Source organism: Salvia miltiorrhiza, chromosome 5 (assembly GCF_028751815.1).
Source record: "Salvia miltiorrhiza cultivar Shanhuang (shh) chromosome 5, IMPLAD_Smil_shh, whole genome shotgun sequence".
NCBI lineage: Eukaryota > Viridiplantae > Streptophyta > Magnoliopsida > Lamiales > Lamiaceae > Salvia > Salvia miltiorrhiza.
Window position 1 is genome coordinate 45,760,720 of NC_080391.1, and position 23,822 is coordinate 45,784,541.

The following is a 23,822-nucleotide window of genomic DNA, read 5'->3' on the forward strand; positions in this document are numbered from 1 at the left end:
AATCTTCGTCTCGTCTCGGCTGAATAGGGCAGTCACCCCTGAAGGAATATTAAACTGAATTAACGTTCCGCTTTGCCCGATGATCGTTTCTTGGATTATTATTAATTTATCATACAACGATTAATCCTAACATGCTCCTATGAATTTAACAGCTGCACGTTGGAGTTCAGAAATACCTGAAGAATTCCTAAGAATTCGTCAATCTGTCGCTGAACAGGTCAGCCAACTTCAACGCTCCGTTTGACCCCTCAAACGACCTCCAATCGTATTTTGTGCAGAAATACGACTTCTTCATCTTCGAGAGAGCGTTCCGTGGCCGCCTGATTCATCTGAATCGGAGTTCTGTGGAGGAAGTTATGGCCGTTTTACGGAGACTGCCAGAACATGGTTTCCTGCGAAAATCTGACTCCAGCTCTGATCTTCTCGACTGTATCCCGCTCAGCTTTCACCGTTGGATGGACAACGATCTATGAAAGTCCCAAGAGAGAAATAAGTCCCACACGTTTTTCTTCCCTGCGCCCCACAGCTCTCAAAACCCTAATATTTTTATCAGTGTATTTTCCTGAGAGCTGACAGCTGTATTTAATAGAATTAAATACGTAGAAGGCGCCAGAAATAATGTAGGAGGCGTGTTCTCTCTATACTAGGGCTAGGAGTCTTTGGGCCAGTCCAGGGACCAGATACAAGGAATAAAGATGGGCCTCAAATAAATTAATTTATCTATGGTCAGCCCAGACCATAATTAATTTATAAATATCAGTTCATTCCACTAGAGAACCGATACTGACTTACCCCTTTATTGCCGGTGATGAGTCGGGGGCTTGTATTTAGACTTATTAAATCTCCGTATTTAAAATATCCGACATCCATTAATTAATTAGAGCTCTGACAGCTTAAATTAATTAATCTCTTTATAAATCCTTAAGCAGTACCACTCAAACTTTATTATTACGCCTGAACTTAATCAACCTGCAGGGTTTAGCGAAATAAACCTTATTGAGCTCCTTAAGGGGATGTCATTATCCTATACCGGATACGGGTACTAATACAGATAATCAAATATCATATATTAACCGCTATCACCCAAGATACAGAGTACTCGAGTTAGTATATAACTTTCACCCATAGTAAGTCAAAGTGATATACGAATTAACATATATATCTGAATACTTATTAGTATTAAGATCTTATAAGTCACCGAGATCTTGATTCTTCACTTAAGTCAGATAGAAGAATACATCTCAACTGTGGTCCTATCAATACGTAAAGACGTACCAGTATAGACAAGTAGCCAAGACAAACTACTTCCATCTATACTGCAGCCTAAACCAATAACTTGTCCTAGAGTTATTTCGGCTGTGGTCATATTATATCTCTTAAGGTTATTCCAATTATATGGTCTTCTGTGATCTACGACACACCATATAATCTACTTATATAGAGATAAAGAACATACATATGCAATCATGAACACAATCAGATAGGAGATTAGATAGTGAACTTAGGAAACATTGTATACAAGCATAAAACGTTCTTGCTTTCAGTATACAAATCCAACAATCTCCCACTTATACTAAAGCAAACTTTTAGTATACAATGCGTCTATTTACCAATCACCTAACACTTCTCCCACTTATACTTAAAGTTTCCTAAGTGGGTGGCATCAATCTGGCATCAATCGCATTCCCATCTTTCAATGACCATTTGCGATAAGCCTTTTGTGAAAAGATCAGTAGGTTTCTCCAATATGTGAGAATTTATTCTTTGAGCACATAACCTCGATTTACGAATAATCGTATAACTTGGTACTTACTCTCCATGTGTTTGACCCCTTGTGGTTCTAGGATTCCTTAGAGTTTGCAACTGCACTTGAGGTACCACGAAGGTGATGCTCTCACGCAAACTAGGAATCATTCTTAGACCCTGGAGGTAGTGGTCAAACCAAAAGGTTTTACCTCCCAAGGAAAACACATAGCTCGAGGTAATTATTCTTTGTTCCGGTCAGCCTGGAAATCCGAAATCGTATAATCCAAAAAGGAACTAAACTGTCTAACTAGTAAACTATCCTTATTCTCTAGTCATGGACTTGAGAATATAATTTACCACAGTTCAGTATCCTTAACTAGGACTATACATATATCTTACAACCATGCTAACTTCATAGCAAATATAAGATCTCGTACATAGTAATCCATACATGAAGCTATCTACTGCGGAAACGTAGAATACTGCCTTCATTTCCTCAACCTTAATAGGCATCTTAAGACATAGTCTTTAGATCAAGGAACGCCATATCTAAAAGGTAGCAATCCTTTCTTGGCGGTATTCATACTACAACGAGTATTCTCAGTATCAATGTAAGACACTCGAGATAAGCCCAACATCCTTTTCTAGTGATCCCTTATTACTTTGATCACAAAGATGTATACTGTACCTCCTTAGTCTTTCATATGAGACTGTCCGGATAACCATTACTTTATGTCTTGACAATAGCTCCATATTGTCGCCAATTAGGAGGATATTGTTTACATAAAATGCAAGATAAACCACATCACCGATGACACGAGAGCGATTGACACGAGATGTTTCTCTCCCTCCCTCACGTAACCTCGATGGTTTAAGTGAGCTGCTATGGGTAAAATGATCCGAATGTTCTGAGCATGGTACTTGCGAAAATATCATCATAACCTATACCCTTACACTGGGCATAACCTTTCGCCACCAGTCTAGCTTCGGAAGCTACGACCTTGCTCATTCGGGCCTGTCATTATCTTGCATACTCACTTACAACCTAAGGCATGACTGCCTCCTGGTAGCAAGATTTTCTAGTATACACCCATATTCTTAATGGATTGCTCCATTGAGGTGTGCCAAGAATCTACATTCTCGTCTTCCACTAATTCCAAGTAGATATCTGGGTCGATTCTCTTATATTCACTACCAGGGACTGAATCCAAAGATTCTCCCAAGAACATAAATCGATCGGGTTGTCCCACAACCCTCCCACTACAATGGATCTGTGGTGGCACATGTGTGTCAACAGTGCGTGCAGTGTCTTGTGGTACAAAACTCTTGCATACTTGGCTTGGGTGATGGAATCGCCTGTCTAATGTCTTCAATTTCTTGAAACACACTATCTGACTTGGATTAGTAATTATTCCCATAGTCCACTTCTAAGAATCGTGTGTCATTGCTAATAACCACCTTCTGATTCTTTAGGACTAATTGCAAAGATACATAACTCATCATCGAACATATTTTTCCAAGAGTGACCTATTTATTCTCTCCACCACACCATTTTATATAGGGATTACACGGTGTAGTAAACTGGGTTGGAATCCCAAACACTGACAATGAATCAGAAAAGATCATTCCTAACACATTATTGGCCCTTTATCCCCCTTGTCATGAATGACCTGGTCTCCATCTTTTCCTCTATACAGGATTCGCAGGTTCGAAATGGTACAACCTGGATTAAATCCAATGTACTATTTAGACACGAGCCTTTGGATCCTGTTAAGATAGATGTGACCTAATCTAGGGTATCAATATATGTGTAAGATCCTCATGAGAGATTAGCCTTAACTTTTCTCTTTCTTTTGTTCGATGATGTAAATGCAATATAAAGGTATTTTGCAGACAAGTTATAGTATGAAGAGAGATGTTCAAAATACCAGAATAGACAACTTTGTCATTTCTTATGATAGAAACACCACTATCAAAAATGACATAAGATCCATCTATTCAAAATTTTGAAACATGATAAGGAACTCTCAAAAACTAAACTATGTCTTTAGAACTTAAAGACAAGTCTCCAATTGCAATAACTGCGACTCTAGTCACGTTGCCTAGGAAGACAATCATCTCATCACTTCGCAGCTTCCTTGTCAGCTTACAAAAAGCCATGCAAGGTGTAACAATCATTATCAGTTTCTCTCGTTATCCACTACTCACAATTGAGTAGAAAACGAGCTGACATGTCTCAGTTACTATAGCAAGTGAAGTACCTTAACCCTTTGCCTTGAGTATTGAAATAAGAAATCTCCAATACTCAATCTTATCACACCACTACTCCCACTATTTCCCTTGTCTTTCTTGCCCCTTGGATCCTTCTTCTTCCCGTCTTTTGACGGAGAAGATGGCCATCCTTTGGCAATAACAAGTGTTTGCACATCTTTTTCCCACAACTTCCTTAGCCGTAACCAGAGTAACTCAAAAGAAGTATCTTTCTTGCTCATAACAGCATTGAGGCGGAAGTTCTTAATTAAAAGACTTGGGAAGAGAGTTCAGGATAATATCGACTTTTGCCTCACCGTCGATACTCCCACTGAGCAAGTCAAGTCCGTCAAAATTGCATGACATGCTCGTGCACTGAGCTGTGCTCACTCATAAAATTAACAAGATTACTCTCATCAAATTTAAATGAGCAGCTCAGTCCGACTCTCCGAACACTTTCTTGAGATTCAGCATGATGCTAATAGCATTGTCCATGCCCTGATGTTGGAGCTACAAGGTTTGTGACATTATACTCATAATAAAGCATATAGCCACATTATTCGTCACATGCTACCTTTTATGCAGTTCCTTTTTCCCATCAGTTGTCTCATTGTTTGAACAAATAGAACGTCGAGTAGTAAGCAACACAAAAAAATGTGTTTAGTTTGTGATAAAGATAAATATCCAAAACTGCGTTTCCATTTTATATATGTGGACCGGTAAAAAGAAACTTTGTGCAAGAATAAAGAAACAGGAGACATAGACATATCTGAAAGTAAACAAATTAAACATGTAAGAACATGAACGCATATAGTTCGTAACAATAATATTGTAACCTTTTGATAAAACAATATTAGTGAAACCTCCAACGGCTCAAAGAATTCCATATGTAAGCCACGTGGGGTGGACAGTTACACACGAACTCCTCAACCAGACTATTCACCTAGTCATTTAATTTCCATGTCAACTTAACCTTTTGACAAAAGAAATTAATAGTTGGCACCTTAACTAGACCATATCATCATCAAGAAGGGACTCCGTGGGGGAGTTGTACATTGTACTTGATATGATATCTAAGCAATGACCACATTTTAACCTTGAAAATTAAATTCTCGAAATTGACATACTCACTCGGACCATGCCGCTTTCAATTTAATTTTCTTGGTTATCTTATTTAATTCCATTCTCCAAAGTACTTGTGAAAATTACACAAGTAAGCCACGTGGGGTGGACCGTTACTGCATAACTCCCACTACTTTAATGGTTTAAATATTTTTTATAGAAACCTCTTCTGACAAACTTATGAGAAACAAATACGAAGTAAGCCACGTGGGGTGGACCGTTACTCATATTGCTAAACACTTTGTCTAGAGACCGCATGTGGAGGTCTACATAATTTTAAGAATAAAATTAATTAGAAATAACCACAATTTAACTTTGAAATTAAATTCTCAAATTTTGACATACTCACTCGGACCATGCCGCATTCAATTTAATTTCTTAGTTATCTTATTTAAATCCATCATCTAAAGTACTCGTGAAAAATTATACGAGTAAGCCACGTGGGGTGGACCGTTACTGCATAACTCCCACTACTTTAATGAATTTAAATATTTTTATAGAAACCTCATCTGACAAACTTATGAAAGAACAAACATGAAGTAAGCCACGTGGGGTGGACCGTTACTCATATTGCTGATCACTTTGTCTAGAGACCGCTTGTGGAAATCTAAATAATTTTAATCATCCATAAAATTATTAAGCTTAGTCTTTTTTCTTTCAAAAGGTTTGATCATGCTCAACACATAATCCTAAACATGCTCATCTAGAACGCAACATGTAAAAACATGCTCGCAGAATCCTAAAACATGCTTAAGAAAACGATAAACCTACTATCATGCTTGTCTAAGCGCAGTTAATAAAGCATATTAACAAGCAGAGACGAACAAAAGCAGGTAAAGAGCATAAGGATTAACACCACGACATGCAAAGAACAGAATTAAAAAAATAAAGTTCTTCGTGACCCATTCGTGGAACCCCATATTTCTAATCTATTACAAAGAACAGAAAAGAAAAAGCTCAAAAACGTAAACTCGGCCCGAAACGCTTCAAACAGGCCCGTCTTTGAAAACTAGGGTTTGGGCCCCCTAGGGTTTGACAAAACGCAGCTGCCACCTCCCACAGCAGTCGCCCCGGCGCTCGGCAGCAGCAGCCCGGCGCGCTGCCCGGCGCGCAGCCCCGGCGTGCAGCAGCAGCAGCCCAGCGCACTGCCCGGCGTGCAGCAGCAGCAGCCCGGCGCACTGCCCGGCGTGCAGCAGCAGCCTCCCGGCGTGCAGCAGCAGCAGCCCGGCGCACTGCCCGGCGTGCAGCAGCACCAACCCGGCGCGCACAGCAGCCAGCCCGGCGCACAGCCCCGGCGTGCAGCAGCAGCAGCCCGGCGCGCAGCCCGGCGTGCAGCAGCACCAGCCCGGCGCGCAGCCCGGCTCCTGGTCCCGGCAACCTCGGCAGATCCAGCACGAGAACAGCAGCAACGGCAGCAGCGGCCGCGCGACTCCAGCCGGGCACGCAGCAGCGCAAAGCACGCACGCGCAGCCCATGGCGCGCCCAGCCCCTGCTCACCAGCCATGCTCCTCGGCCCTACCTTTGCCCGACCAATCTCGCCCCTCGGCACCTCGCTGCCCTCTTTACTCTCCAACTCCGTTCTTCGATGTTGATTCGTCGTCGTCATCGTTCCGTTTTCCAACAATTACAGATTACAAAGGAAAACAAATACAATTTGAAACCCTAATCTAACCACGGATTTATCTCGTGGTGAAAAACGATTACAACGTCAAACGACTTATCCCACGAATCAACAAACCACGAAGAACAACAGCAGGAAAAACAACGCACATTATTAATCGTACATAAATTAATAATAGAGCCAAGAAAATAATCCTGGGCTGTGATACCAATTGAAGGAATATTAAACTGAATTAACGTTCCGCTTTGCCCGATGATCGTTTCTTGGATTATTATTAATTTATCATACAACGATTAATCCTAACATGCTCCTATGAATTTAACAGCTGCACGTTGGAGTTCAGAAATACCTGAAGAATTCCTAAGAATTCGTCAATCTGTCGCTGAACAGGTCAGCCAACTTCAACGCTCCGTTTGACCCCTCAAACGACCTCCAATCGTATTTTGTGCAGAAATACGACTTCTTCATCTTCGAGAGAGCGTTCCGTGGCCGCCTGATTCATCTGAATCGGAGTTCTGTGGAGGAAGTTATGGCCGTTTTACGGAGACTGCCAGAACATGGTTTCCTGCGAAAATCTGACTCCAGCTCTGATCTTCTCGACTGTATCCCGCTCAGCTTTCACCGTTGGATGGACAACGATCTATGAAAGTCCCAAGAGAGAAATAAGTCCCACACGTTTTTCTTCCCTGCGCCCCACAGCTCTCAAAACCCTAATATTTTTATCAGTGTATTTTCCTGAGAGCTGACAGCTGTATTTAATAGAATTAAATACGTAGAAGGCGCCAGAAATAATGTAGGAGGCGTGTTCTCTCTATACTAGGGCTAGGAGTCTTTGGGCCAGTCCAGGGACCAGATACAAGGAATAAAGATGGGCCTCAAATAAATTAATTTATCTATGGTCAGCCCAGACCATAATTAATTTATAAATATCAGTTCATTCCACTAGAGAACCGATACTGACTTACCCCTTTATTGCCGGTGATGAGTCGGGGGCTTGTATTTAGACTTATTAAATCTCCGTATTTAAAATATCCGACATCCATTAATTAATTAGAGCTCTGACAGCTTAAATTAATTAATCTCTTTATAAATCCTTAAGCAGTACCACTCAAACTTTATTATTACGCCTGAACTTAATCAACCTGCAGGGTTTAGCGAAATAAACCTTATTGAGCTCCTTAAGGGGATGTCATTATCCTATACCGGATACGGGTACTAATACAGATAATCAAATATCATATATTAACCGCTATCACCCAAGATACAGAGTACTCGAGTTAGTATATAACTTTCACCCATAGTAAGTCAAAGTGATATACGAATTAACATATATATCTGAATACTTATTAGTATTAAGATCTTATAAGTCACCGAGATCTTGATTCTTCACTTAAGTCAGATAGAAGAATACATCTCAACTGTGGTCCTATCAATACGTAAAGACGTACCAGTATAGACAAGTAGCCAAGACAAACTACTTCCATCTATACTGCAGCCTAAACCAATAACTTGTCCTAGAGTTATTTCGGCTGTGGTCATATTATATCTCTTAAGGTTATTCCAATTATATGGTCTTCTGTGATCTACAACACACCATATAATCTACTTATATAGAGATAAAGAACATACATATGCAATCATGAACACAATCAGATAGGAGATTAGATAGTGAACTTAGGAAACATTGTATACAAGCATAAAACGTTCTTGCTTTCAGTATACAAATCCAACAACCCCTTTCTTAAGCTAAGTTCTCTAGTCATTCTTCTTTTTGTCGATTCATAAAGGATTAAAATATGGTGCAATATTTCTCGTTTTGTTTACACCTAATGCTCGTTTAAAACGCGGTTTAAAACTACATATAAACTGTCACTTGCTCTTGAAAGCATATTTGGTGATTCTGCTAAGTTCAAGGGCTCTTGAAAGCATATTTGGTGATTCTGCTAAGTTCAAGGGCGTGAAGTAGCAATGGATGAATCATGATGTAGTTGGTGTTTGTACTATAAAGAATGCAGCTTGCTAATTCCATTATGTCTACAATGGTTTTTTTTTTTTTTTTATCATAAGATACTGATCATGCGAACTGAAATGGAGCGAACTGAAATGTCTACAATGTTTAGCAATGAACTGAAATGCGCCGCTGCATAATGGATACAATGGTGTATGTATGTAGTAGCCCGCTCTTTTAATTATGATTAAAATTAGTAAATGCAATTTTTATAAATGAATCCAGTTTATGGTCCTAATTTTTTTTTCAGAAACGGAGTTATTATTTTAGCTTTATACTTTTATAACGTATGAGAAAAACGCGACGAGGATTATTGAGCCATTCAATAATTATTATTTCCAAGTTATAACTGACTTAGCAAAGTCATGTTATTTATTAATCGAAAAACAGAAGCAGTTATATTTTATTAGTGCTACTAGAAGTCGAGAAATTATTCCGACTGCAACGCAGATTAAATCTACGGATTTAATTTAAGTTATATTACAGTTTATCAAGTTAGCAGGCAAGGAAAAAGATATCAAGCAAGATACAGAAATGCGATGATTTAAAATCGAAGTCAGTATTTTATTACAGTTACAGAATCACCGAGACATAGAATATACATCATTAATCCTCCACTACATTTTTTCCCCACCACACTCAAGTGCACCACTACTCTTTTTCTCACCAACTCCACTCAAATATTTATTTGTTTGGCACCAAATAAGTGGGTTGTAACCTTTTCCACCGAAAGCCATGCCTTTCACCTGTCAATCAGCCAACAATTCTTTTCATATAATCTCATTATCAGCAGCAACTCTCTCCATTCTGCACTAATAACCCACGTGAAAGAAGAACTCCATTCATTGCTATTCTACCTGCGAAACTTTAGAGGTAAGATTTGGCTTAACTCCTTCCATTTCTTCCTAAGCTCAACCTGCATCGTTTGAGAAACAATCTTTATATTTCAGTGTATCTATCCACTGATTCAATATCAATAACAGCAGCCACCAACACCAAATATTTGCAGGTAAATACTAAACTCATTTATTCAAATTCACCCCATGATTCACACAATCAAGCATGCTTCAGTCTTAGAATTCAGAATTCATATAGTTGAGCATATAAGCATCTTGAACTTATTAAGCACCCAATTACGCTTTCATGAACAAGTAGCAGTTAATATGTAGTCTAAACAAACATATGAGTTTATGCAAAGCAAAGAAGAGATTACACGTTATCCTTGCCTAATTCACGCTAAGAACCGATCAAAATAGGGGTGAGTATAACTTAGCTTTAGAAAGGAATGGGTGACTGCCCTGCTCTGAATTTGAAGACGACGATAATCGTGACTAGGACTAAACTCGCCGGCCTCCACTGGTGGCGACGACGGGGCCTCTGTTGACGTCGGGGCGAGGAGGGAAGGCTGACTGCTTTGACCGGTACCGAGCTGAGCAGCGGCTGCCCAAGGCAACGGCGTCGAACCACGGCGGTGACTCTCTCGTCTGAGCTAAGAGGACCGAGAACTCGGCCTTTCCCTCGTTCGTGTACGCGAGTGAAAGAGGAGAGCAGCGGACGCTGCCCTACCCTGATTTACTACTCATCGGAGAATCGATGAGGGCGTCGGACACTCTCCTGCTCGCCGGAATTTCATAGTAGAGCGGCGTCGAGCTGAGGCGATTTCTGAATTAGGAGTAAGGATTTTCCTCCGCTCCATAGATTGAGAGGGGGAGATGACTTGGGAGTAGAGAAATAGAGAGCAAGGTCGAGAGCAGCAACTCCAGTCGGCAGCAGCGACATTCCAGATTTCATGGCTCGTTTTTGGGTCTGCAATGAAGAGAGAGAACAACGCCGGTGAACACCCAAGGAAGAAGGCGGCGTTGCTATCTTGGAGAAAAAAGAGAGACGAGATCGAGAGGGAGGAGAACGCCGGGCTTAGGCGCGGCGGCAGTCGACGCCGGCCGGAGACGGAGGCGGCGTTTCGCCGAAGAAGAAGGGAGAGGCGCCGCTTGTTTCAGTGTGTGCGTGAGATGAGAGAAAGAGAGATGAAATGGGGTTAGCGGCTGATAGGGGGGAGAAAAGAAGGGTTGGGAATGGGCTTTGAGTTGAACTGTTGGGCCATTACATTGGGCTCGAATTTTTTTTATATATTTGGGCTCGATTTTTTTTTTATATTTGGGCTTTCCATTTATTTAGATTGGGCTTCCTCTTTTAATTAACTTTGGGCTTGTCCACTTTTAACTGTTGTGGACCGAATTATTTTAAGTTGGGCTCGATTTAATTAAGGAGTTGGGCTGATGCATATTTTATGATGGGCTATTATTCTAGTCCCATTTATATTTCGTTGGGCCAGTTTAATTCATCATTTTGGCCGATTAAATTGCCTTTTTGGGCTAAGATTAATTCTTTTCAGTCCACATTAATTATTATTTGGACCCCTATTTTAATTGTTTTGGGTCGAAGACTTTTTAAATTGGGCTTTAATTCTTTTAAAGCTTGAGCTGAAGTTACTCCTTTGAGCTAAGCCTAGCAGTATCAATTTTTGATGGAGCCCAATTATTTATCAGTAATGAGCCGCCCAGTTTATTAATTAATGTTTTTGGACTTCCGACTTTAAAGCAAGCCATTATTGTTTATTTCATTTAAGCCACTGGTTTATTTAATTAATTGGCTACTCTCTTTTGAGCCTATTAATTATTTGAGGTTACGCTAGTAATGATGCTTCTATCGAAAAGCCTGATAATTTCTACAAGGTCACACCTCGTTTAAAGCCGAGTTAGTCCTTTTTCAATCAAGTACAAATGCGAGGTTTATTTCACGACTAGAATATTCCGATGAGGAAGGAAGAATCACAGTTTTATTCGACCGCGCTAGACGAGAATTAGCTAAATCTATTAACGAGGATTAATAGTAGAATTCCCGATTATCGCTCAGAGTATTAGTTCATGCATACCAGATTCATGCATAGTTAAATTACGCTTTCTCATTAATTAAGAATTTACCTCAAGGCAATGTCTTATTTTATATTCTCGTGATTAAGGTCAAGCGCGAGAGTACGAACTACACAAGGAGTTAGAGTACCTTAGCAAAACTTTGCTATCAGGTGGGCAATTTCTTACGCGTAAATAAAATGCTATGCAAGTGTTATGCTTTAAAATGCAAATTGGATCTTCAAGTGTGGTATGCTTTATTACGCTTATTTACGCTTGAATGCTTTACACTGATAAGTTTATGCTTATGTTTGATGCTTGTGTCTGTTGGGGGAGGCCTCCCTCAACAGTACGATGCCGTGTCCTCTGAGGAGGGCCTTCCTCACGGCACGATGCCCGTGTCCGCTGAGAGAGGCCTCTCTCGCGGCGCGATGCCAGTATGCCAGTATGCCAGTGTTACAGCGTCTATTGGGGGAGGCCTCCCTCAATAGTACGATGCCGTGACCGCTGAGGGAGGCTCCCCCTCACGGCGCGATGCCCGTGTTCGTTGGGGAAGGCCTTCTCCACGACACGATGTTTGTTAATGAAGATTGATGATGAAGAATGCCCTTATACTATTTAAGAATTTGGAAATGTTTAATGAGCAAAGGATATGAAAGAAACTCATGCCTCTTATGCGATATTGTGAAATTGTTAATGATGTTATGTTATATGCTTGGCAACTGCCCACTAAGTACTCTTGTACTTAGCCCTTCGATATTTATGTTTGTGCAGGTTGAGCTGTGATGGGCGATGAAGTGTTGTTGCTGAGTAGAGCTTTTGTCGAACTTAAAGTAGGCTCAGAAAGGATACATGTCTTCATACATGTATCTCAGTTATGCTTTCCGCTGTAAACACTGATTATTTCAGTTGTACCTTTCGTTGCAAACTCTGATAATGTTTTAGCCAAGCCCTAACGATGCCTTTTTCCTTTTAAGGAATATAACGCGTATACAAGTTTTTTTTAGTACCCTTTTTATGCGAACTATGTCTTTTTCCTTTTTAAGGAATATTTCACGCGTATTCAAACTCTTTGAGTATTCTTTTATGCGCCCCTTTCTAAACCCGCTTCGTAATTTCCCTTCCCCAGTCATGGTTTCCCGGCTTAATTATCCCTAATTAAGGCCGGTCGTGACAGAGTGGTATCAGAGCAGTTCGTTTGCTCTGAGCCTAAGAGTTTATTTAAGCCAAACTTAGAATGGATCACTAAAGTGTCTAGATTTCAATCGACAAAGCTCAGCACTTCATCGCATCACACTCAACGAAGCAGAATGGTAAGCTATTCCAAGTTTTGAGTTAATGTTTACAAAAAGTGAGAACTATCGTAATAACAAAGTGAGTAACTGTCAATAGCTTTGTTATGTTGTTATTGAATGAAATGATTTACGCAAGCGCGATTAAGTATGCCTATGGAATGAATCCATAGGAACATAGAGCTATTAAGTTATGAGATCACCACTACTACAGAACATAGAAGCAAACATAGAAGAAATTAGATAATGTATCTTTTGATGGCTATAGTGAAGGCAGCAAGATAAGTGATGCGTATAGAATAATTTTTAAGCTCATGATTTTATAGCCGCTATAAATCTCCATGACTTATGCCTAAGTATCCAGTTTAGATGATGAGATATTATATGCTTAAGAATTGATATGACTCATGGAAATGAGATGCTAAGGACCCTTAAAGCTTACTACATCAATGTTGTCATTAAGTTAACCTGTACAAGAATTCTTTAGAGGCTTGTATTAGATTATGCTAGAGTGTACTAATTGGCACATCTTTGCTACCAGAATGCCGCCTAAGAGAGGACGCCCTGCGAGAAACAATAACAATCGCAGAAACCGTAACGCTGTACCCGAAGAACCACAAGATGCTCAAGGACATAACCTATCCCCTCCGCCCCCAACTAGGAGAGTCGAAGAACTCTTTTTAAGGCAAAATCCACCTACGTTTGATGGAACGAGTGAACCGGCTGAAGCTGAGATTTGGGTGCGTGCAATGGAACGCATTTTCAACTTTCTACGTTGTACTGATGAGGAACGCCTATCTTGCGTCTCATTCCAACTAACAGGATCGGCTGACTTCTGGTGGGAAGCACGACGAAAAATTCTGACACCTAAACAATGGGCAAGTTATACTTGGGAAGATTTTAAGACAGGATTATATGATAAATATATTCCGAAAAGCTATAGGAAGAAGAAAGAAGTTGAGTTCTACGAGTTAAAGCAAGGAAAGAAATCTGTGGTTGAATACGACAAGGAATTCTGCAACCTGTCGAGGTTTGCTCCACAACAAGTAGACACAGAGGAGAAGATGGCAGAGAAATTTTGTGCCGGACTGCGGTACGAAATTAAGATGGCTCTAGCAAGCCACGGAGGACTCTCATACACGGAGTCTCTGAACAGGGCACTTGACGTTGAAGCTGCAATACCGTCGGACAAGTCAGCCCCATCGTTGATCTCAACGCCAAATGATCCACCAGTAGCCTCACATACGCTCAAAGGGAAACGCAAGTGGGACAACAATGAAGACAATATCAATCAGACTAATAAGACAATGTCGCAAGAAAATAAACGGATTGAACAGTATGTTCAACAAAGGCACGAGGCACAGACTAATCTCGAGCCAACTGGACGTAACCAAGGTCAGAAAGGAATTTCACCTTGCCCAAATTGTGGTAAGATGCATAGGGGTGTATGTCGTGCCGGAACTAACGGTTGTTACAATTGTGGCCAAAAGGGTCACTACTCCACGCAATGCCCCAACAGATAACGAGGTTCAGCAATTGAGAACACCCGCACCCCTTGCCAGCAATACGTAGACACTTGCGAAATCAGCCTCAATCACATCAGTGAAAATCTTATGGAGACACCGCAGACAAGAGAAGCTACGTGGGAACTTGAAGACAAGATGAAGGAAAAATACCCCGAACTGTTTTAGCAGAGATATGCAAATTTCGGGACGAAATTTTTGTTAAGAGGGGTAGTATGTAGTAGCCCGCTCTTTTAATTATGATTAAAATTAGTAAATGCAATTTTTATAAATGAATCCAGTTTATGGTCCTGATTTTTTTATCAGAAACGGAGTTATTATTTTAGCTTTATACTTTTATAACGTATGAGAAAAACGCGACGAGGATTATTGAGCCATTCAATAATTATTATTTCCAAGTTATAACTGACTTAGCAAAGTCATGTTATTTATTAATCGAAAAACAGAAGCAGTTATATTTTATTAGTGCTACTAGAAGTCGAGAAATTATTCCGACTGCAACGCAGATTAAATCTACGGATTTAATTTAAGTTATATTACAGTTTATCAAGTTAGCAGGCAAGGAAAAAGATATCAAGCAAGATACAGAAATGCGATGATTGAAAATCGAAGCCAGTATTTTATTACAGTTACAGAATCACCGAGACATAGAATATACATCATTAATCCTCCACTACATTTTTTCCCCCACCACACTCAAGTGCACCACTACTCTTTTTCTCACCAACTCCACTCAAATATTTATTTGTTTGGCACCAAATAAGTGGGTTGTCACCTTTTCCACCGAAAGCCATGCCTTTCACCTGTCAATCAGCCAACAATTCTTTTCATATAATCTCATTATCAGCAGCAACTCTCTCCATTCTGCACTAATAACCCACGTGAAAGAGGAACTCCATTCATTGCTATTCTGCCTGCCAAACTTTAGAGGTAAGATTTGGCTTAACTCCTTCCATTTCTTCCTAAGCTCAACCTGCATCGTTTGAGAAACAATCTTTATATTTCAGTGTATCTATCCACTGATTCAATATCAATAACAGCAGCCACCAACACCAAATATTTGCAGGTAAATACTAAACTCATTTATTCAAATTCACCCCATGATTCACACAATCAAGCATGCTTCAGTCTTAGAATTCAGAATTCATATAGTTGAGCATATAAGCATCTTGAACTTATTAAGCACCCAATTACGCTTCATGAACAAGTAGCAGTTAATATGTAGTCTAAACAAGCATATGAGTTTATGCAAAGCAAAGAAGAGATTACACGTTATCCTTGCCTAATTCACGCTAAGAACCGATCAAAATAGGGGTGAGTATAACTTAGCTTTAGAAAGGAATGGGTGACTGCCCTGCTCTGAATTTGAAGACGACGATAATCGTGACTAGGACTAAACTCGCCGGCCTCCACTGGTGGCGACGACGGGGCCTCTGTTGACGTCGGGGCGAGGAGGGAAGGCTGACTGCTTTGACCGGTACCGAGCTGAGCAGCGGCTGCCCAAGGCAACGGCGTCGAACCACGGCGGTGACTCTCTCGTCTGAGCTAAGAGGACCGAGAACTCGGCCTTTCCCTCGTTCGTGTACGCGAGTGAAAGAGGAGAGCAGCGGACGCCGCCCTACCCTGATTTACTACTCATCGGAGAATCGATGAGGGCGTCGGACACTCTCCTACTCGCCGGAATTTCATAGTAGAGCGGCGTCGAGCTGAGGCGATTTCTGAATTAGGAGTAAGGATTTTCCTCCGCTCCATAGATTGAGAGGGGGAGATGACATGGGAGTAGAGAAACAGAGAGCAAGGTCGAGAGCAGCAACTCCAGTCGGCAGCAGCGACATTCCAGATTTCATGGCTCGTTTTTGGGTCTGCGATGAAGAGAGAGAACAACGCCGGTGAACACCCAAGGAAGAAGGCGGCGTTGCTATCTTGGAGAAAAAAGAGAGACGAGATCGAGAGGGAGGAGAACGCCGGGCTTAGGCGCGGCGGCAGTCGACGCCGGCCGGAGACGGATGCGGCGTTTCGCCGAAGAAGAAGGGAGAGGCGCCGCTTGTTTCAGTGTGTGCGTGAGATGAGAGAAAGAGAGATGAAATGGGGTTAGCGGCTGATAGGGGGGAGAAAAGAAGGGTTAGGAATGGGCTTTGAGTTGAACTGTTGGGCCATTACATTGGGCTCGAATTTTTTTTATATATTTGGGCTCGATTTTTTTTTTATATTTGGGCTTTCCATTTATTTAGATTGGGCTTCCTCTTTTAATTGACTTTGGGCTTGTCCACTTTTAACTGTTGTGGACCGAATTATTTTAAGTTGGGCTCGATTTAATTAAGGAGTTGGGCTGATGCATATTTTATGATGGGCTATTATTCTAGTCCCTTTTATATTTCGTTGGGCCAATTTAATTCATCATTTTGGCCGATTAAATTGCCTTTTTGGGCTAAGATTAATTCTTTTCAGTCCACATTAATTATTATTTGGACCCCTATTTTAATTGTTTTGGGTCGAAGACTTTTTAAATTGGGCTTTAATTCTTTTAAAGCTTGAGCTGAAGTTACTCCTTTGAGCTAAGCCTAGCAGTATCAATTTTTGATGGAGCCCAATTATTTATCAGTAATGAGCCGCCCAGTTTATTAATTAATGTTTTTGGACTTCCGACTTTAAAGCAAGCCATTATTGTTTATTTCATTTAAGCCACTGGTTTATTTAATTAATTGGCTACTCTCTTTTGAGCCTATTAATTATTTGAGGTTACGCTAGTAATGATGCTTCTATCGAAAAGCCTGATAATTTCTACAAGGTCACACCTCGTTTAAAGCCGAGTTAGTCCTTTTTCAATCAAGTACAAATGCGAGGTTTATTTCACGACTAGAATATTCCGATGAGGAAGGAAGAATCACAGTTTTATTCGACCGCGCTAGACGAGAATTAGCTAAATCTATTAACGAGGATTAATAGTAGAATTCCCGATTATCGCTCAGAGTATTAGTTCATGCATACCAGATTCATGCATAGTTAAATTACGCTTTCTCATTAATTAAGAATTTACCTCAAGGCAATGTCTTATTTTATATTCTCGTGATTAAGGTCAAGCGCGAGAGTACGAACTACACAAGGAGTTAGAGTACCTTAGCAAAACTTTGCTATCAGGTGGGCAATTTCTTACGCGTAAATAAAATGCTATGCAAGTGTTATGCTTTAAAATGCAAATTGGATCTTCAAGTGTGGTATGCTTTATTACGCTTATTTACGCTTGAATGCTTTACACTGATAAGTTTATGCTTATGTTTGATGCTTGTGTCTGTTGGGGGAGGCCTCCCTCAACAGTACGATGCCGTGTCCTCTGAGGAGGGCCTTCCTCACGGCACGATGCCCGTGTCCGCTGAGAGAGGCCTCTCTCGCGGCGCGATGCCAGTATGCCAGTATGCCAGTGTTACAGCGTCTATTGGGGGAGGCCTCCCTCAATAGTACGATGCCGTGACCGCTGAGGGAGGCTCCCCCTCACGGCGCGATGCCCGTGTTCGTTGGGGAAGGCCTTCTCCACGACACGATGTTTGTTAATGAAGATTGATGATGAAGAATGCCCTTATACTATTTAAGAATTTGGAAATGTTTAATGAGCAAAGGATATGAAAGAAACTCATGCCTCTTATGCGATATTGTGAAATTGTTAATGATGTTATGTTATATGCTTGGCAACTGCCCACTAAGTACTCTTGTACTTAGCCCTTCGATATTTATGTTTGTGCAGGTTGAGCTGTGATGGGCGATGAAGTGTTGTTGCTGAGTAGAGCTTTTGTCGAACTTAAAGTAGGCTCAGAAAGGATACATGTCTTCATACATGTATCTCAGTTATGCTTTCCGCTGTAAACACTGATTATTTCAGTTGCACCTTTCGTTGCAAACTCTGATAATGTTTTAGCCAAGTCCTAACGATGCCTTTTTCCTTTTAAGGAATATAACGCGTATACAAGTTTTTTTTTTAGTACCCTTTTTATGCGAACTATGTCTTTTTCCTTTTTAAGGAATATTTCACGCGTATTCAAACTCTTTGAGTATTCTTTTATGCGCCCCTTTCTAAACCCGCTTCGTAATTTCCCTTCCCCAGTCATGGTTTCCCGGCTTAATTATCCCTAATTAAGGCCGGTCGTGACAATGTATGTGAACTGAAATGGATATTTGGTATAGAATTAATACCTTGAGTATCTTGTTGGTTTGTTGTTGTTGAGTTGAATGAATTGAGCTGAAAATTGGTATTGTTGTTTCAGTAATTGCAGGTTAAATCATGGAAAAAGATGGAGAAGTTCAAGCCAAAGCTTACCTCCTTTGAAGTTGGCAGAAATTTTACAACTCTATCTCCTTCAATTTTTCTGGTTCTGGTGTTAAAGAAATGAGTGAAGATTATAATGTTGGCTGATACATTGGTTGACGTTGCTTGATTGATGATAATGGTGGAGATGATTGTGGTTTAAAGAAAATGGAAACAAAGTTTAGTGGGAAGATTGATGATAATGGTGATAGTGAAAAAGTGGAGTTAGTGGCAAAATGAAGTGGGGAGCAAAAGTAGTGGAAAGAAAAGAAAGAATAAAAAAAATGTAATAAAAGATTAATGATGTATTTTCTATGTCTCGATGATTCTGTAACTGTAATAAAATACTGGCTTCGATTCTGTTTGATACTGTATTTTTACATAAATATCGATTTCGACATGTGATATCTCTCTAAAATCGATAAGTTATAAAATGAATCTAAATTAAATCCGTAGATTTAATTCGTTTGTTTTTCTAATATTTAAATTAAATCCGCAGATTTAATTAACTCACGAGTCAGAAATAATCCACGACTTGAGTAAAAATAAAATCTAATTCCATCTCGCTTAAAAATAATAACGTGACTTTGCTAAGTCAGTTATAACTCTGAAATAATATCATTGACTGCTTTAATAATATGAATTCAGGATCATAAGTTGAATTCATATCAGGATAATAATAGTTTTCATTCACTGATGAACAAAAATAAACACTCATTACTGGATTTAAAATATATAAAAGAGCGGTTCACTACACAAACACAATTAGCAGATACAATTTTGGACTCCAAAATTCAAGTTCAAATATGAGTTGTAAACTTGGAGCAAAAACTGCATAACTTCTATTAGCCCAGCGGATCAAAATCGTGCAATATCCATTAGACTAAACAATATACATTTTTGCGGGAAAATACTGCAGCTGAAAATTGTGCTTTAATATTATTATAGATTGAGGAAAAATAGTGGTGAGGCATGATGATTTTTTTGTAAATAAGTATGAAAATGATGTACAAAAAATAAGGGGATAGTGTACAAAAATGAAAATGTTCATGTTTTTGCAACACACTTCAATATGACATATTGTTTATATTTTTGTGAGACGGAATGAGTAATTTAAATAAATTCAAAAATAATCATTAAATAAAATAACTTATTTTTTTGTTGTTACAATAAATTTCTCGATAATCACATATAGTGATAATGTTAAAAAAAGAAAAAATATAAAAAAAATATTTATAGACCCGCACGGTTCTATATAGATCATTATTAACAACAACCACCTCAATCAGTCAAACATCATACATATTCAAATTTAAATAATTTCTTTATCTTCTATATTAACAATACTCATCCTAACATAACCATATCTATTTTAGATGGTTTATCTATGACCACCTAACCAAAAGTTTTATTTTATTTTTTAAGCTTAAAAAATTTCTTGTATCAAAAATAATATTAAAAAAATTACTCCCTTCGTCCCAAACGAAATGTCCTGCTTTCCTTTTTGGGCTGTCCCAAACGAAATGTCCCCTTTCCTTTTTGGGAAAAAAATAAGGGATACTAAGTGCCTAATTAAGTTACTAATTTAGTCTTAATTCAAACCTTAATCTGTTAGGCCTAAACTTATTTCAGCCCATTTCCACTTTCATAAAACCCTCTCGACGGCACCTCTTCTCTCTCACCGCCTCGCGCCGCCCGGAGGTTCTCTCACCGCGTCACCTCTTCTCTCCCACCGCGTCGCACCGTGTTCTCCCACCGCCGCGCCGCCATCCATTCACCATCATGCACGGAGAAAATCTGAACCCTAACCCATCCGATTCAGTCAGATCGTCGGTGGTTGCTAAAGATTCATTCAGATCGCCCTCTGCTCATCATCACGCCAAGAAGTCATCTGCCAAAAATAATTTGATGAGTAAGCGTCTGATGTTGTTGTTCGAGGATCCATTTCCGATCGTCAAAGCTGTGGAATCAGAAAATCCACCAGAGGTGCCGACCCGGGTCATCGAAATCCCTAATTGCTATGGTGGATGTAAAGATATTCCCTGTGTGTGTGCTGAAGATTCGATTGAGCCCTCCGTTTGTGAAGACGATACAACGAGTTGGTCGGAAGAGCTTCGATCTATTCCATCTCTGCCATCTATGCCATTTTCGGACTATAATCCCAGTGATTACCCAGTAAGCTCAGAGGATGTGTATCAAGATCTACGAGCATTCATGCTACGGAAGGAGTTGTTGCTGAAATTGGTGATTTCTAAACCATATTCTTCTTCTCTGATTTTGTTATTGATCTTGATTTTTTTTTTCTGGGGCTCAATTCTAGCAATTGATTGTGGGAGGAAATAATTGTGGCAGAAATGATGAATATTTGCTCATGCCTATTTTTGGTTGTTGAATTTGGTGTGTGCATTTAGTGGCTGAATTGTTGTGTGTATATGTTGAGTTTGGTGGCTGAATTGTCGTGTGTATATGTTGAGAGTTTGGTGGTTGAATTTGGTGTGTATATGTTGAGTTTGGTGGTTGAATTTGGTATGTATATGTTGAGTTTGGTGGCTGAATTTGGTGTGTGCATCTGTGAAGGTTACAACCATAGCAAAAGCCCTTGTATCATAGACTTAAACATAGCAAAATGTGCCCCTGTATCATAGACTTAAACATAGCAAAATGTGCCCCTGTTTCAAAGACTTATACATAGCCTGATTACACTTGTTTCATGGACAAAAAGCAAAGCAAAATGTTTACAAAAATGTACACAGCCCCTGTACACACCCTAAATCTTCCAGCTGTATTCAAATACGTTATGCATTCCCTAGGTCATTCATTAGCTTTTCAATTCCCTCCGTGTATCCAGCTTCATTCAAATACGCTATGCATTCCCTTACTAAATCTTCGGAAACTTCTAAATCTATGGGCAGCCTCCCTTCTCGAATTAGGCTACCTTTCTTCATATGGGGAATCTTATAGCAATTTTGACCCCTTACCTTCATGGTCTCCACCATACAACCTTGCAAACTTAGGAAGACATTGTTCAAGGTTGTTGGTGATAACTCTTCAAAAGACTTTACCACTGCATTCACCAGATCATCCACTGAGTATGTTGCCGTTTCTATCTGAATGGATTGAATTGCTCGAAACCAGCCTAAATCGTTCACATTGGTGTCTGGAGAGTTGGGTGGTTGTTGTGTTAATCTGATGTTAAAGCCGTCTGATTGTGCAGCTGCTCTGAAATCAATGTCATCGTCTTTGATATGCGGTTTTGCATTGTCCTGTTGGATGATGATGTTTTTACTTGCACTGGCTGGCCATTTGGCCTTGATGACTGGAATCATCTGTCATAACAAATAAGGGAGCATAAAATGAATGCCACTAATCTGTCATTGAATCTTATAAGCTGCATAATGTAGCAGAAACTGAATTACAACCATATCTATCATTGAATCTTAGTGTGTGCATAATATAGCAGAAACTGAAATGATACATAATCTGTCATTGAATCTTATAAGCTGCATAATCTAGCAGAAACTGAATTACAACCATATCTATCATTGAATCTTAGTGTGTGCATAATATAGCAGAAATTGAAATGATACATAATCTGTCATTGAATCTTATAAGCTGCATAATCTAGCAGAAACTGAATTACAACCATATCTATAATTGAATCTTAGTGTGTGCATAATATAGCAGAAACTGAAATGATACATAAATTGTCATTGAATCTTATATGCTGCCTAATCTAGCAGAAACTGAAATGATGCATAATCTGTCATTGAACTGAAATGACACAGTTACAGTGCATAAACATTGATGTAAATGCTACCTCATTGATGAAGCAGCTCTTCATAACTTGCCTGTTGATTGATTGTAATGGTTTTGTTACAAGTGTCCCTGCTGGTCGATTTTTGCTTGATCGTTTTGCAGGTACTTGATGTGTTAATGGGAAAATGCCAATCTTTCCATAAAAAATTAGAGTTCCATCACTTGCATACATAGGTCGACTTACGGCACACACAAACATGACCTTTTCTATAAATTTTTTGTTCTTGCATGTTCGGTGTGGCTCCGCCTCCCCTGGAGTCATATAAAACCTGTGCGTAGTTTTGGTAATATAAAACCATTTCTCGTCTATGTGAATCGTGTTATGCATGCTCCTAAATTTGATAGAATTGACAAGTCTATTCACTTCTAGTGCCTGTAGACAAAAACTTAACCTCAACAATTTGTTAGGAGCTGTTAGGTCGGGCTTAATAGCGCTGGTATGAGCCCTGATCTGCCCTTCTTTCACCCATCTCCCCACTGTACTTTTGCTACAATTGATGCCCCTTGCTAATCTTCTAATGGTACCTCTCTTGGATAGTTCCAAACTTGAGATTAACTCCAAATCAATGTGAACTCTTTTGGTTATTTTCATGGTGAACTTACCACTTTGTAGGTGTATGACTTGACCTTCACTTTGTTGCTTATTTGCCGTAGCCCAAAGTCGACTAACTGTTCTTCGTGAAGCTCCAAAGCGAGTCGCAGCCTCCATCATCTTCCCTCTCAACGGTTTACCATCAATGCTATTTTGAAGAAGAAATTGCACTACTTGATTTCTTTCACTAGTTGATAGATTCTTTTTGCCCGTCATTGAAATTGCATTGAATGCTCTGAAATGGAATGTGTAATTTGTTCAAACGCCCTCTGTATTTATAGCTTTTGTAAATAGTGGCTGGTAGAGTGATAGTGGCTGTAATTGCCGCCCAAATTTTGGTTAAATAGAATGACCGCCAAATGCTTCATTTATTAATTGCTTTTGTGAACAGTTGCAGGATGAATAGTGGCTGCATTGAATGCTTCATTTATTGAATTAAGCATTCCACCGCTAAAAAACATTTATTGAGTTATTGAATTTAATTCAATTCCAATATTAAAGATTAATTAGTGTCAGTTTTTAAATATGCCACAGCCACTTTTTTTTTCCCCAAAAGTTAACTTTCAACCTTAAATAATTAAATGCTTTATTGTAGGACCCACTAAATTTTTAACTTTACACAACACCACTTAATACTCTAATTAAC

The 23,822-nt window shown here is 39.6% G+C and overlaps 1 protein-coding gene across 1 annotated transcript; it reads left to right on the forward strand.

Annotated features, from left to right (window-relative positions):
- Nucleotides 1-20,466: 20,466 nt before the first annotated feature.
- On the forward strand, nt 20,467-23,470 carry LOC131024531 (uncharacterized). Its single transcript, XM_057954039.1, has 2 exons — nt 20,467-21,012; nt 23,239-23,470. Exons 1-2 carry the CDS (start codon nt 20,551-20,553, stop codon nt 23,251-23,253), a joined length of 477 nt encoding a protein of 158 aa, XP_057810022.1. The 5' UTR covers nt 20,467-20,550; the 3' UTR covers nt 23,254-23,470.
- The last annotated feature ends 352 nt before the right edge of the window (nt 23,471-23,822 follow it).

Bases quoted from the DNA above. Each gene is read 5' to 3' on its own strand.
- LOC131024531 (XM_057954039.1), top strand. From the start codon at position 20,551: ATGCACGGAGAAAATCTGAACCCTAACCCATCCGATTCAGTCAGATCG.